This window comes from Poromitra crassiceps, assembly GCF_964638095.1.
Source record: "Poromitra crassiceps genome assembly, chromosome: 15".
In the NCBI taxonomy this organism is placed as follows: domain Eukaryota; kingdom Metazoa; phylum Chordata; class Actinopteri; order Beryciformes; family Melamphaidae; genus Poromitra; species Poromitra crassiceps.
The window spans coordinates 16,526,511-16,542,386 of record NC_139634.1 but is presented as its reverse complement, the minus strand read 5'-3'; the positions used below and the strand labels follow the sequence as shown (position 1 = coordinate 16,542,386).

The 15,876-nt window shown below is 44.1% G+C and overlaps 1 protein-coding gene across 1 annotated transcript in view; it reads left to right on the top strand.

Moving 5' to 3' along the window:
* The window catches only part of LOC310790718 (methanethiol oxidase-like), an 80,591-nt gene that overhangs the window by 43,231 nt on the left and 21,484 nt on the right, over positions 1-15,876 (top strand). Inside the window, exon 5 of the mRNA XM_083652457.1 lies at positions 13,553-13,673. Coding sequence (XP_083508583.1) covers positions 13,553-13,673 — 121 coding nt within the window. The remainder of the gene's footprint in view (positions 1-13,552; positions 13,674-15,876) is intronic.

Here is a 15,876-nt window from a genome sequence, read left to right as displayed (position 1 = left end):
ACAAGGTCAGAGAGACCCCCATAGACCACGCATACACAAGGTCAGAGAGACCCCCGCGCATCACGCATACACAAGGTCAGAGAGACCCCCACACACCACACATACACAAGGTCAGAGAGACCCCCACACACCACACATACACAAGGTCAGAGACACCCCCGTGCACCACGCATACACAAGGTCAGAGAGACCCCCACACACCACACATACACAAGGTCAGAGAGACCCCCACGCACCACACATACACAAGGTCAGAGAGACCCCCGCGCACCACGCATACACAAGGTCAGAGAGACCCCCACACACCACACATACACAAGTTCAGAGAGACCCCCACGCACCACACATACACAAGGTCAGAGAGACCCCCGCGCACCACGCATACACAAGGTCAGAGAGACCCCCGCGCACCACGCATACACAAGGTCAGAGAGACCCCCGCGCACCACGCATACACAAGGTCAGAGAGACCACCACGCATACACAAGGTCAGAGACACCCCCGTGCACCACGCATACACAAGGTCAGAGAGACCCCCACACACCACACATACACAAGGTCAGAGAGACCCCCACGCACCACACATACACAAGGTCAGAGAGACCCCCGCGCACCACGCATACACAAGGTCAGAGAGACCCCCGCGCACCACGCATACACAAGGTCAGAGAGACCACCACGCATACACAAGGTCAGAGAGACCCCGCGCACCACGCATACACAAGGTCAGAGAGACCACCACACATACACAAGGTCAGAGAGACCCCCACACACCACACATACACAAGGTCAGAGAGACCCCCATAGACCACACATACACCAGGCCAGAGAGACCCCCACACACCACACATACACAAGGTCAGAATAGCGGAAATCCAATTTTAACTCCCTGACTTCACTACTGACTTCTGCAAGAGCATGTGAATTTCTTCAAATTTGCGATACGACCTCGGAAACGGGTAAGAAACTGCTTTATACCCTCTGCACCTCAGACCACGGATGGTAACTTTATGTGACGAGTCCTGGAGCCAGAGGCGGTGGGCGAGGGAGCGTAATGGAGTTAGTGGAGGATATGACAGGTGCTCTTTTGATGGAGCTAGTGGAACAGGTGCTCTCAAGGTCAGAGAGACCTGTAGCACTGAGTAGGCTATCAGGGCTGAGAACTGAAACGGCTATTCAGTAAAAACAAGTTTGGTGATTCATTCATGTGCTGATGGTCGTTTGAGAGTGAAAGCGCACTCAGTACTGCACATAATAGCGTTTCATTGCGACTTTTCACGGGCTGTTCTCACTATTGGCCCATTTCCACCGCTGGTATCAACGCGGCCCCGCACAGCTCGTCTCGCTTTTTTGTCTCATTCCACCGATCAAAAACGTGGACAGCCCGGGTTGAGTCGGGGTTGAGTCGTGCTGCTTTTGGTCCCTGCTCTGTTGAGGTTCTAGGGCTGTGGACCCGGTACCATACGGTGACGTGAAAACACTGCAGACGACTGATTGGTCAGGCAGAATCGTGTTTACTGTAGGCATCTACTGTCAATGCTGGATACCAGTTTAGTGGGGCTTACCTTCTCTTCTGTTATTTCCAGAAGTTATTTCTTTTGTGTTGCTGCCTTCGGCTCTGGTGAAATAAAATCGATCTCCTTGCTCAGCTTTATTTCAAATAGTTTTTATTCGTTTTTAAACAATACAAACAAGAAAAAACAAAACTCATAGAAGACAGACAATACAAAATAGGTGCAAGGTTGCATGATGTCATACATGTATACAATATCCTGAATAATTGTGATGCAATGACAACCAAGTAGGGGTGTCACGATACACTCAGTTCACGATACGATACGTATCACGATACTGGGTTCACGATAACGATACGATACGATACGATTTTAACAATATTTTTTTAAACTTGAATAATGACAATATATGACTGGAAAAGTAGTATTTTATTTGAAATGCACAAATACAAAACATGCTGTTGTGGGAAATTGTTATTACAATAACAACTAGAAAAAACATGAGATTGGAGATAAGGCTTATCTTGAAATAGAATGAGTTACACCGTCACTTAGATTTACTTTGAACTAAAAGGTTTCTCAGCAGTATAAATTCTCATTATGCATCTTCAGTTTTTCTTCAAACTCAAACAACAAGACTTTTCTTAGTCTATTTTTTATGCATCTTCAGTTTTTCCTGTCAAGTAAACAGTTTTGCCAGAAACTCAATTGAATGGTTTCTCTCCTGTATAACTTCTCATGTGTCTCTTCAGAGACTTGTTCAACTGAACTACTTTCCACACATTGAACTTCAACAAACAAAGACGTTTCTTTGTCTACTTTTGAAAAAAAAAAAAAAAAAAAAAAAAAAAAAAAAAAAAAAAAATTCACGATATGAGATTTCATCTCAACGATACATATCGTGACGTTTTACTATCGCGAAATTTCGTGGGACGATATATTGTGACACCCCTACAACCAAGTGTAAAAAAAAATAATAATAATAATAATAATAATAATAATAATAGAGACAAGGAAAGAACAAGAGGGGGGTGGGAAGAGGGTAGGGTAGAGGTGTTGGGGGCTACTAATCTAAAGCTCTTGCGTCAAATTCCTTATCATAATAATCTAAGAAGGGGTCTTGCTCAGCTTTCAATTGTTTTGAGAGAGAAAAAAGTCCGCTCCTCGGGAAGCCCTTTGTAGCTGGCTCCGCTAGGCCGCAGGCGAAGCCGCGGTCTTGCCTGTTGAGTTGCCGCTGGGGTTCTCCCCGTAGCGCCTCTCCCGTCCCCGCGCAGTGCATGCATGTGAGTTTGAGTAACAACAAAGTGATATCCATTCTCCTAGCCGATTGTCACATTTGCCCATGTACACTGTAGGTCATTTAGGCACCAGTATTTCATAATCAGTTTAAAAGTTCCGTGTATGGATTTTATTTTAACGTTATACTTATAGCCTACTTCGGCTATGGGCGGAGGGCAGATATGCGGTCGCTATGGCGACCAGGTGTGGGCGGAGGCAAGTAAACTTGCTATGGAAACAGAGTCAAGTAGAGCCGAGTAATACCAGATCGAGTAGAGCTGTACTGTGCTGTTATATGTGGTGGAAATGAGCCATATTACCATTGTAATGTTTGTTGATCACTTCGCTGATCACTTCTGAGTATAAAAGCATCTGCCCCAGCGCGAGGTCCGCACGTGACTCGCGGAGCTCCACCTCACAGAGCCTTGCTCAAGTATAATGAGCCCTTTACACTACTCGTTGCAGACAAATCTAATGTGATTACAGTAATGCATTATTACCCCAACGCCCCAACTGCCAGTAAGGAGTTAACTGTGAGACCGGAGGACAAGCATTTGGGAGGAGCAGGTTTGTTTCCATCATGGGAGCAGAGAGTTCAGACTGAGTTCGGACTGATAAACACTGTGACAGCTGTTGGCCGGCGTCCTGTCGTGCTGCTGATGTTGCAGGCTGGAATTGATATGCACATTGTATAAAGTAGAACATCGATAAGAAAGAAATAACAGACAAGAGTAAAAGTAATTGGTTTATTTCATTGTTTATTTCACTAGGATACACTATTTGGTTGTTTTGTTAAATTCATAGTGACCTGAGGAAAACGTACTGTCACTTTAAAAACCAAGCAATGTGATCATTATGTTATCGCGAGACTGAGAACGTGAGTTGTGTTGAAAATACTTGCCTTGCTGTGAATCTCCATGTCCGGTGGCTTCAGAAAAGAAAGTCAAAAAATAATACAGCGCCGGGGAGAATAAAGTTGCCAGAACAGAAAACGAATCCTGTCCAAGTCTGTTTCAAGGTTGCAACATAAATTTGGTGTTTCCGCCCGGTCTGATCTTTCGCTACTGGACTGAAGCAACTGCTGGACGGACGGAGAAAAGCCTGAACCACGAGCTCAACATGGAGTCTGTAAGTAGCGTGGATGCTACTATTGTTAGCGTAGCATGCTAATGCTGATCCAGATGATTCAAACAGACGAAGTTAACAGTAATATTCTGCTATGGCTGGCCCAGAGAGGATGTCACCCGAGTGGGAGAAGACATTTGGGGATATAGAAGAAAAACTGCCGTTGCTGTCGTTGTTGGATCTAAATAAGGTGTGCGCAGCACTTGGAATAACAGTGGATGCTACTGATAGAAGCACAGCTCGCAAACTGAGGAGATGTATTTTGCAGTACTTAGAAGGAGAAGATATTATTTCAACGGAAGATGAAGGACTGTCAGTATTGCTACATGCATAGCTCATTGAGTCACTGACAACAAATGAAGATGACGAACGTCAGTCAATTCAGGGGGAGGATGCGGGTACTGCACCCGACATCTTGAATGAAGAGACAGCCTCCATTATTGATCAGAATGCTGCAAAGCCAGTGAATGTCCCAATACACCCACTGTACAAAAGAGACTTAAAAATTATAGGACAAATAGGAGAACCGAATCAGAAAGATAAACTGAGCTACGCCAGCCTAGAGAGATAAATCCAAAAGGCTCTGAAAAAAGGATATGATGAAAGTGAAGTCGTGGAAGCAGTTATCCAGGCCATCGCCCCAGGAATAAAACTGAGAAGTTACCTGGAAAGCAGAATTGATCTCAAATTATCAGCTTTGAGACAGATATTGAGAACTCATTATATTGAGAAAGATGCTACAGAGCTGTATCACTCACTGACACGCGCTGCTCAGGAACCAAAAGAAACGCCCATTCAATTTCTAGTGCGAGCGATGGACCTGAGACAACAAGTTCTTTTCGCCTCAGAAAGGGCAAAGACAGGACTGAAATACAGCCCGGAGCTAATTCAAAATCAGTTCCTCCAGACAGTGATGACTGGTCTCCAGGACGACACTATCCGCGCAGACCTAAAACAATACTTACAAGATCCACTGATCGAGGATGAGGTTCTGTTGGAGAAAATGAATGCTGTCTACAGCCTGGAAATGGAAAGACGAAATAAATTGTCAACCACAAGATCCAGGATGGTAAAGGTAGCAGCAGTAAATGACGAACAACATGGGGAAGTAGAGCAAAACGGCTCCGCCCATACAAGACACAGTGGAACAAAGCAGAAGGAAACAACAAAACGTGACACACTGATGGAAAAGATGGAAAGGATGGATAAGGACAATAAAGTGCTTTGCGAGGCAATCCAGGGCCTTACCACCCAAATAGCAAGCCTAACTCAAACCTCAACACCACCAGCACCATCACCAATGAGAGTGCCCCAGCAGTCTAACGGAAAATACCAGCCAAGGCCTGGTGCAATCATCAGACGATGTCAGCAATGTGAGTTGTCAAATCCCGAAGGGAGGTGTAACCATTGTTATAAGTGTGGCAGCAGTGAACACTGGGCGGCAGGCTGTCGTAAAAGAATGACCACAGCCAGCACAAATAAAATTGAAATTCGCTCCCCTGCCAAAGAACAAACAGGCTCAATGGATCTGCTCCACATTAGACCACCTCTCTCTGGTAAGCAGCAACAAACAGCTCGACTCGTGGGAAGGAGATGTCTAGTTCGAGGCACCATGGGTGGCGTGAATACAACAGTACTGTGGGACACAGGCTCACAAGTGTCGATTGTGAGCGCTAGCTGGAAAAGACAGTACCTACGTGATGTGGAGGTGAGGCCAGTGGAAGAATTGCTTGAGGAGGGAGGACTTGATCTTTCAGCAGCCAATGGAACTGAGATTCCTTACGAAGGATGGATTGGAGTTGAATTCAGCTTGTCAAAAAATGCACTGGCTGGAATGAGTGAAAAACCACTCCTGGTACCGATCCTGGTAGCTAGCAGTGAACTCGAACGCCCAATTATTGGCTTTAATGTGATCGAAGAACTGGCACAAAGAGAAGCATCTGATGAAAAAGCTCCTTCAGGCTACTTAGTACAAAGACTGTGCTCAGCGCTGGACGTGGGACGTAAAAAAGCGAGAGCAGTGTTATCTGTCCTAAAAAAAGAAATGCCTGACAATGATTCCCACATAGCCAGACTCCGCAGACAACCTGTTGTCATTCCTAAACACAAAGAAATAAATGTAGAGTGTGGACGACTGAATAAGAGAGTACTGAGTGGATCACATGTAGTGTTCGAACCAAACCAAGATGCACCATGGCCCACAGGACTAACGGTAAGAGAACAACTCATTCAGCTCCCAGAAGAAGACAATCAGAAAGTAACAGTGACTGTAGAAAATATGACAGACAATGATATCACACTCTGGGGTCGTACTGTGCTAGGATGGTTATATAGTGTTGATGCAATCTATCCATTAAAAATGAAAGAATTGCAGGAAGAGGAGCCTCAACCAGCAGACTGCAGTGTTGACGTCCAAGCAGAACAGCCCAGCCAAGCAACAGGAGAGGAGCCATGGGACCCTCCAGTGGACCTGAGTCATCTGTCCGAGGACCAACAACAGCAGGTACAACAGATGCTTAGAAAGGAGTGTGACGTGTTTGCTAAGAATGATTGGGACACAGGATGTATACCTGACCTACAAATGGACATTAATTTAAAAGATAACATCCCTGTTCAGAAAACATACAATGCCATTCCTCGACACCTCTACCAAGAAGTAAAAAATCACATAAATGACCTCCTAAGCCAAGGCTTGATCCAGGAATCAAAATCACCATACTCTTCACCAGTAGTGTGTGTCAGAAAAAAAGATGGAAGTTTGCGCTTGTGTATAGACTACAGAAAACTGAACGAGAAGACAATACCTGATCGACATCCAATCCCGAGAATACAGGAGATGCTCGACAACTTGGGGGGCAACTCCTGGTTTACAGTCCTTGACCAGGGCAAGGCTTATCATCAGGGCTTTGTGAGCGAGAGAAGCAGAGCATGTACAGCATTTATAACACCATGGGGGTTATACGAATGGGTCAGGATCCCGTTCGGCCTTACCAATGCGCCGGCGGCTTTTCAACGCTACATGGAGGGATCACTGCGAGACCTTAGGGATCAAATCTGCGTTCCCTATCTTGATGATGTGCTTGTGTTTAGTCATAACTTTGACCAACACGTACAAAACGTCGGAAAAGTGCTCAAACGACAAAAGCAATGTGGTATCAAACTACGACCAAAAAAGTGTGACTTTTTCAAACGAGAGGTCTGTTATGTTGGCCGTGTCATCTCAGCAGAAGGCTACAGAATGAACCCCAAGGAAGCAGAAGCAGTGCAAGCCCTGAAACACGAGACACCAGTCAATGTTCGTGAGGTGAGAAAATTAATGGGTTTTCTCAGTTATTATCGGACCTATGTCGCTGACTTCTCCAGACTAGCAAAACCGCTATATGCACTTGTAGCAAAACCAGAGACTGAACAAAAAAAGCATGTAAAGAAAAAGAAGGGTGGTCGTCAGTCAGCTCAACTACCACCATCTTATCCAGTTGAATGGACTGAAACTCACAAAGCGATCGTGGGAAATCTAGTAGACCAACTGTCAAGCCCACCTGTCATGGCATATCCTGACCTAGAAAAGCCGTTCGTGTTACACACTGATGCCTCAGAGGAGGGCCTGGGAGCGGTTTTGTATCAGCGTCAAGAAGGGATACTGAGGATCATCGCTTTTGGATCCAGGACACTGAACCCAGCAGAGAGGAATTATAAGCTGCACTCCGGTAAGCTGGAATTCCTAGCTCTGAAATGGGCTGTCACAGAGCGTTTTCGGGACTATCTGTTTCACGCACCCCATTTCACAGTGTACAGCGATAATAATCCGTTAACCTATGTCACCAAGACTGCAAAACTCAATGCTGTGGGACACCGTTGGGTGGCTGAGCTCGCAGATTACCGATTCACACTGAAATACAGACCTGGTTCAGCAAATAGCGATGCAGACTTCCTATCGAGGAGACCAAAATCCATTGAAGAGATCATGCAGGAGTGCACAGGAGAGTGTCAGCCGGATGAGTTGGAATCTGTGGGAGAAGCGCTGAAAGTGTCAAGGAGAGGAGAAATAGACTGGATATCAGCAGTAACATGCAACATGGATGCACTGCCTGAAGAGAACAGTGTCGGAGACCCAATTCAACCTTTGACAGTGGAGAGCATCAGAAATGCACAAAACACAGATCCAGTAATTAGCAGAGTGATGACCCTGAAAAGAAATCACAATCGTTTGAGACACAAAGATAAGCTAATGGAGTCAGTAACTGTCAGACAACTCCTCAGAGAATGGCCCCGCTTAAAGATAGATGGAGATGGAATCCTACGAAGAGAAGCAGCATCGAGAAACCAGTTAGTGATTCCTGAGTCACTGAAACATGTCATCTACACACACCTGCACGAGGAAATGGGACACCTAGGTGCTAATCGAATGATTAACCTCGCCCGGAAGCGTTTCTTCTGGCCCAAAATGGGTGCGGAAATGGAGCACTATGTAACCAAGGTGTGTCGCTGTGTTAAACAAAAGAAACCCAACCGTGTCACCAGAACACCTATACAGAGCATTGAGACATCAGCCCCATTCGAAATGATTTCAATCGACTATCTGCACCTCGAGAAAAGCAGAGGGGGTGAAGAATACATACTCGTGGTTGTGGACCATTTTACAAAATATGCCCAGGCATATGCAACCAGAAATAAATCAGGAAAGACAGCAGCCAGGAAGATCTTTGATGATTTCATCATGCGCTTTGGTTTCCCATCAAAGATACATCACGATCAAGGAAGGGAATTTGAAAATGACCTCTTTCACAAACTCCAGAGCTACAGTGGAATTAAGCATTCACGCACTTCCCCGTACCACCCTCAGGGAAATCCTGCGGAACCCTTCAACAGGACAATTTTGAGTATGTTACGCACACTGGAAGAGACTCAGAAGTCAACCTGGAAAGAGCACCTTAACAAAGTGGTACATGCTTACAATTCAACTGTGCACGAGGCGACAGGATTTTCACCATTCTTCCTTCTGTTCGGTCGTGAACCCACCCTGCCAATTGATCTGATGTTCCCATCAAAGGATGCAAGAGGAAAACGCTCACATGCTGGATATGCAGAGACATGGAGAGAAACCATGCAGGAGGCATACTCTATAGCAATGAGAAACCTAAAGAAAGCAGCAGTGAGGGGACAGAAAAACTATAACCAGCGTGTATGGAGCTCTGTACTTGAACCCGGAGATCATGTTCTGGTAAGGAACCTATCAGCTAGAGGCGGCCCAGGAAAGCTGCGTAGCTATTGGGAAAACCAGACGCATGTCATCAAAGGAAGAAGAGGCCCTGATAGTCCAGTATACGTGGTCGAACCTCTGGAAGGGAAAGGGAGAACACGAGTGCTACATCGAAATCTTCTATTACCTTGCCCCTATCTGATTGACAAGCCAAACACCAACAATACTCACCTGAAAGAGAAAGAGAAAGAGAAGAAAAACAAGGCGGAGAAAATCACAAAAAACAAGAGACAAAAACATGATACTCACCTAACTAATACAGACAGCTCCAGTGAAGATGAATACAGCATTTGGACAACAGAGAGGAGAGCAGGACCTCACCTCAATGTCGGAGCAGAGGAATTTCATCCCAGGACAGAGGTACAGAGGAAGGAACCTGAAAATGCACCTGTGTTCGAGGAGAATCTGGAAGAAATACAAGAGGATGATGTACATGATTCAGAGGATTCCGATGAAGGACACAGATCAGGATCTGAGGATGAGCAGATAGAAGCTGAAGCACGGCGGGAGAGACCTGTAAGAGTCCGACAGCCCAGACGTATGTATACATACGATCAGCTTGGACAGCCGACATACCAGTCCGTGAGAACCTGCAGGATGGGTGTTGAAGAAACAACACTGGGAAGATCTCCAGTGACCGGCTGTGACCCTCCATCAGACCCACCAGATCTCCACTCTATATCCTTTGAAAATAAATAATGCACACATATAAAAAATAAAAAAATAAATCATATTGACACATTTTATAGTTCAAGGTGAAGTGATATGGTAAAGTTACAGTAAATAATTCTAAGCATCTTATTTTGATGAGAATGAGCACATACAGAAGTTACTAATTGACATCTAAGGTCACATGGTAATGTGATATTAAGTAGAATTTATCTATTTGAGTATCAGTTAAACTGAAGACATGACATACAAAATGTACAGACATAATGTGAGGTGTTTGTGGTAATTTCCTTGTCGAAGCCGGAAGATATGGGAGGGCCCCCCAACATTCCAATGGACAATCCACCTCTCAATACTAATGGACTACAGAATTTAGTCTTGTATTATTATTATTAATGTCATGGAAACGAGTGAAGACTAAGCTAAAGAATGACAGAAGTAAAGAAAAATGACATTGAGTAACCTGTGCTAAGAGACTGTTCTAAAATACTCACCTGTATACTCACCTTTCCTAATGCGTCAGTTCTGTAAATGTTGTTTATTGTGAGAAAAAGAAAATGTTATTGGCAACATTTTATTTTTTTTAGTGGGGGAGGGTGTTGCAGGCTGGAATTGATATGCACATTGTATAAAGTAGAACATCGATAAGAAAGAAATAACAGACAAGAGTAAAAGTAATTGGTTTATTTCATTGTTTATTTCACTAGGATACACTATTTGGTTGTTTTGTTAAATTCATAGTGACCTGAGGAAAACGTACTGTCACTTTAAAAACCAAGCAATGTGATCATTATGTTATCGCGAGACTGAGAACGTGAGTTGTGTTGAAAATACTTGCCTTGCTGTGAATCTCCATGTCCGGTGGCTTCAGAAAAGAAAGTCAAAAAATAATACAGCGCCGGGGAGAATAAAGTTGCCAGAACAGAAAACGAATCCTGTCCAAGTCTGTTTCAAGGTTGCAACACTGATCTTGGCCCTAAAGCTTGCTCCTGCTAAGAGTTGGTCCGAGTGGTGAAACTATAAGAAAGTACACTACTTCCTGTGTGGAGTTTACATTCTCCCCCGTGCTCCCCTGCGGTTTCTTCCATATAACATCAGTATGGACGCCCACTAAACGCATGCAGAAGATGGCCATCTGACCTGCGGCGGTTGGAAGAAGTTGGTCCCCGGGCGCTCCTGGCCTGACCATGGAGGAGGACGAGCCAGGATGGGTCAAACGTGGAGGACAAATTTCACGGTGCCTCTAATCATTTGTGTGTGTGTGTGTCTATGTACTTATGATAAATCAAGACAAAACACAAATAGTACATTTTAGACCCACTTCAAGGGTGAGGAGCTCTTTTGTTTTTAATGTTGGTTCAGTAGTGCTATCATATACGGTTCACTATAAATATTTGGGCTTGACGCTGGATGAGCATATGACCTTTAAGGAGGGAGTCAATGTGCTAGCTCAATCAGCGGGCAGAGCATTGGGCTCTGTACTGAACAAAGTTAAACATTGTGGTAACCTGGGTTTTGATACTTACACACAATTGTATAACTCATGTGTCTGTCCTGTGTTGGATTATGCTTCTGGTGTTTGGGGCTTCCGGGATCATCCAAGCTGTAACACTGCACCAAAGAGTCATCCGCTATTCTCTAGGAGTTCATAAACTCACTCCAATCCTGGCCATGAGTGGTGATATGGGATGGGAACCCACAAACATCAGACACAAAGGTCAAATACTGCGGCTCTGGAATAGATTGGTGAGAATGTCTGATCAGAGACTCACTAAAAATATATTTAATTGGGACATCGCCCATGGACACCCCTGGGCCAATGAAGTGAAATCCCTTCTTGATTTGAACGAATTATCGTTTATCTTTCATAACCGGTTACTTTGTGACACCTGTAAGTCTAGGTTGGGTAGGTATATAGGTTGAAAAGATGTCTGTGTGCTCAGTTACGATCAGGAACCCTTCCCTTAGCACTAGAAACCGGTAGATTTAAGGCTACCCCTGAAGAAGAAAGACTATGCTTACTTTGTGAGCTACACAAAATTGAAAATTAGGTTAATTTCCTGTTTTACTGCACTGCTTATGATGACGCAAGGGATGTACTCTTTAGTAAAATGTCCTCTATCTATGTTGACTTCTTTGAGTTGGACGACTGAGAAGCATGAGTTATGTTTCAGGAAGGGAATCTTCCTCATTACAAATTTTATTTTTCAAGCATGGGAACAAAGACAGAACCTTCTATTTAGAAATTGATGTATTACCTTTTTATATTGCTGTCCTGCCCATTGCTGTCTTGCGTATTATATTTCAAATGTACCATTGCTGTGTTGTTTACTGTTGATGTTTTACTGTTGTGTCTTGTAAACCCATGGGGGCACCTAGAGTGCATGACACGTAAATAAAATGAATCAATCATTGGTGCTTTGAATACCTTTGAAACACTCCCAGACGAACATGCTTTCTTCAATGTTTTGCTGAGCCCTCCTCACTCTAAGCATCTAATTTCTAGGTTTGTATGTTTGTTTGACAACTGCATCACGGCCTCTACTGAGAGGATTAGAGAAGCATAGCAGGTGGAACTTGGCATTGAGTTATGTGATATTGTATGGGATAGGAGTTTGTCTGTGGTGCAGCTCTACTCAGTTAATAGTAGACACCAGCTGATCCAATTTAAAGTCACCCATCGTCTTCACTATTCTAAGCAAAAGATTTACCCCTCTGTCTCTCCACTGTGTGACAGATGTCAGGTATCGGAGGGCACTCTGTCTCATGCCTTCTGGTTCTGCCCTTCACTGGCAGGATTCTGGGCCAAAATATTTGACTGGTACTCTTAAGGCCTAAGTAATAACCCTTCAGCCAGAGGCAGAACTCGCCATCTCCGGCTGCTCGGAGTCCTCTCTGAACTTCACTACTGCTGTGCAACAATCTCTGACACTGGGGACAACTGTTGCCAAAAAACTAATTCTTAAGGAATGGAAGTCCCCCTCTTCACCCTCTTTCCAATTGTGGATGATGGACATGGTCTCTGTTATCCGGATGGAGAGACTCAGGTTCCTGAGAACCAACTCACTTAGAAAATGTCTAACTATATGGGACCCGTTTTAAGCCTACCTCGATGAGGTTAGGGGCAACGGGTGACTCGTCCGGCTGGTTTCCTATAGACCCCTTGCAGGAGATCTCAAGTACATCGCTTACAAGCACGTAAGCACCTTACATGGCTGGTAGCACCACTGTAATATTGAATGTTCATTATGTATGTATGTTTTTGTTTTGTTTCTTTTCTTGTGTCTGAGCCTGTCTTTTTGTTTTTTTTGTGTTTCTTTAAAAAAAAAAAAAAAAAAAAATTGGTGCTTTGTGGCAATTAACGACGGGGTTGTCCGTCCTGTAACTTCTTAAACTCTGAGATCGATGAAGCTTTCTAAGAATTTACCCTTAAAAATAAGACTAAATACTAATAAAGATTAAAGCTATTCACAAAGCATCTTAGCCCTTAAGGGAACTCCTAAGGTAGAATACTATTAAGAGTAGAGAGGAGGACTTTAAAGAGTTTCTTAAAGACACTGTCAGTCACATAAATCAAGTGAGAAGTAGGGTCATTTTCTCTTCCATGCAATCAGACTTATTTTTGCAGTCAGTGGAGTTGCCCCTGCAGGCCATTAGAAAGAATGCAGGGTTAAGCTCCATTCCCCCTCCCCTGGCTGTGTTATAGATGGTGGAGCCCACTGAGCTGTTCTGGAAGTGCGGCCTGGCGAACCCCCACACCTCTCACTGCCTGGGCAGCGGACACATCATGATCAGCTGCATGGGCGACCCCAGTGGCAACGGCAAGGGTGAGACCTGACTGACAAGACTTTGTTTTTTAATAGACTAGGCATCTCAAGATTCAAGATTTTTATTGTCACTCCATGGTACAAGTATCACGTGTGAAATTCTTGTGCTGTGGACTCCGTTTACAACATAGTACAAATATAACAGGGCATATGAGTGCAAAAACAACAAGAGACACAACAAGCAATAAGGCAGTATAGTGATAAGACAAGTCAGAGACAGTGGCATATTCACTGCACATAGGTGCACGTGTCGTGTGCATACTTTAGACGTGCTTAAACATTTTAAATTCGGCGTATTTGACATACAGGTGCAAATAGCATATTCCTTATTAAACATACAATTAAACTCGGCGTTTTAAATTCGGCGTATTTGACATACAGGTGCAAATAGCATATTCCTTATTAAACATACAATTAAACATTAGACATACGTAATGGTAGCAGCTACAGTATGGTACAGTACGGCTACTACACTATTTGTGTATGTTAAGGAGTCTCGTGGCCTGCGGGAAGAAACTGTTCCTCAAGCGATTTGTGCGTGCTTTCGGAACCCTGTATCTTCTCCCTGAGGGTAACAGGGAGAACAGGCTGTTGTGGGGATGGTTTGTGTCTTTGATGATCTTCAGGGACCTCCTGAGGCACCGCTGTTTATACAGTTCATGCAGATCTGGCAACTCACATCCTGTTACGTGCTGGGCCGCGCGTCTCACTCTCCGTAGCGCCCTACGGTCCATGGTGGTACAGTTCCCGTACCAGGTGGTGAAGCCGCCAGTCAGCAGGCTTTCAATGGTGCCTCTGTAGAAGTCCCTGAGGATTTCTTTCCTTAGCCCAAATTTCTTCAGGCGCTTGAGTCCGTGTATTCGCTGTTGGGCCTTTTTGACAACAGTGGCGGTGGCCGGTGTGGCCGGTGTGGCGGTGTGGCTCGCCTGTAGCTCGGCCCCGCCTGTGCTATTGGCACGTGCGGGTGTGTGTGTGTTGCTCACTAAATGTTATCGCATCAGTCGTGTCACAATGCCTCCTTGTGTGTGGGTGTGCCCCCCTATCACATCACTGATCAGTCTTGTCACAATGCCTCCTCGTGTGTGTGTGTGTGTGTGTGTGTGTGTGTGTGTGTGTGTGTGTGTGTGTGTGTGTGTGCGCGCGCCCTTATGACTTATCACTTTTGACATCATCGCTAATTACATCATCACTGATGACATCATCACTGATGACAATTAAAAATTCCAGCTCCGTCAGCTCACCCGCATGGGTGCCCTTTATACATCCTGAAGGTTTCAGCCCGATCGCAGGTAAAACGGCATAGCTGTGGCCGAACACAGAACTTGAAACAGCTAAATGTCGATTATAAGATCATCACTAAAATTCTAACTTTACGCCTTGAATCAGTGGTATCTAGTCTTATTCATTCGGACCAAACAGGTTTTGTTCAGGGTCGTCTATTGTCTGACAATATACGTAGGTATTTTGATATTTTGTTTCACACTAAAGACTGTACTACTCCTATGGTGGCTATTTCTATCGATGCTGAAAAAGCATTTGATAGATTAGAATGGGAATACTTAATAGCCATTCTATCAAGATTTAATTTTGGACCTATTTTTATTTCTTGGATTCGCATTATTTATAGTCTCCCTATGGCAATTATTAAGACAAACACTCAGCACTCATCCCCCTTTAAGCTATCACGAGGGACAAGACAAGGCTGTCCGATGTCTCCATCATTATTTGCTCTTGCTATTGAAGCTCTGGCTGCAATAATAAGATCACATAATCACCTACAGGGCATTAAAATTGGAAGCGAAAATCATGTTATTTCATTATATGCAGATGATATTTTACTTTATTTACGGGACCCTTTGTACTCAATTCCAATCCTGTTTACAATACTGGATCAGTTTGGCGATCTATCGGGCTACAAAGTCAACCAGTCCAAAACCGAAATTATGCCAATTTCCAAATTTAACTTTGACTCTTTAAGAGACAAATTTAATTTGAAATGGTCTCCAGATTATATGAAGTATTTGGGCATATACATTCCTAGCAAAATAGAAGACATTTATCACCTGAATTATTCTCCATTAATTGAGAAAGTTACAAATGATCTGAAAAGAATGAATCTACTTCCTATATCTCTTATGGGCAGAACCAACATTATTAAGATGTCTATTTTACCCAAATTTCTTTTTTTGTTTCAAAACCTCCC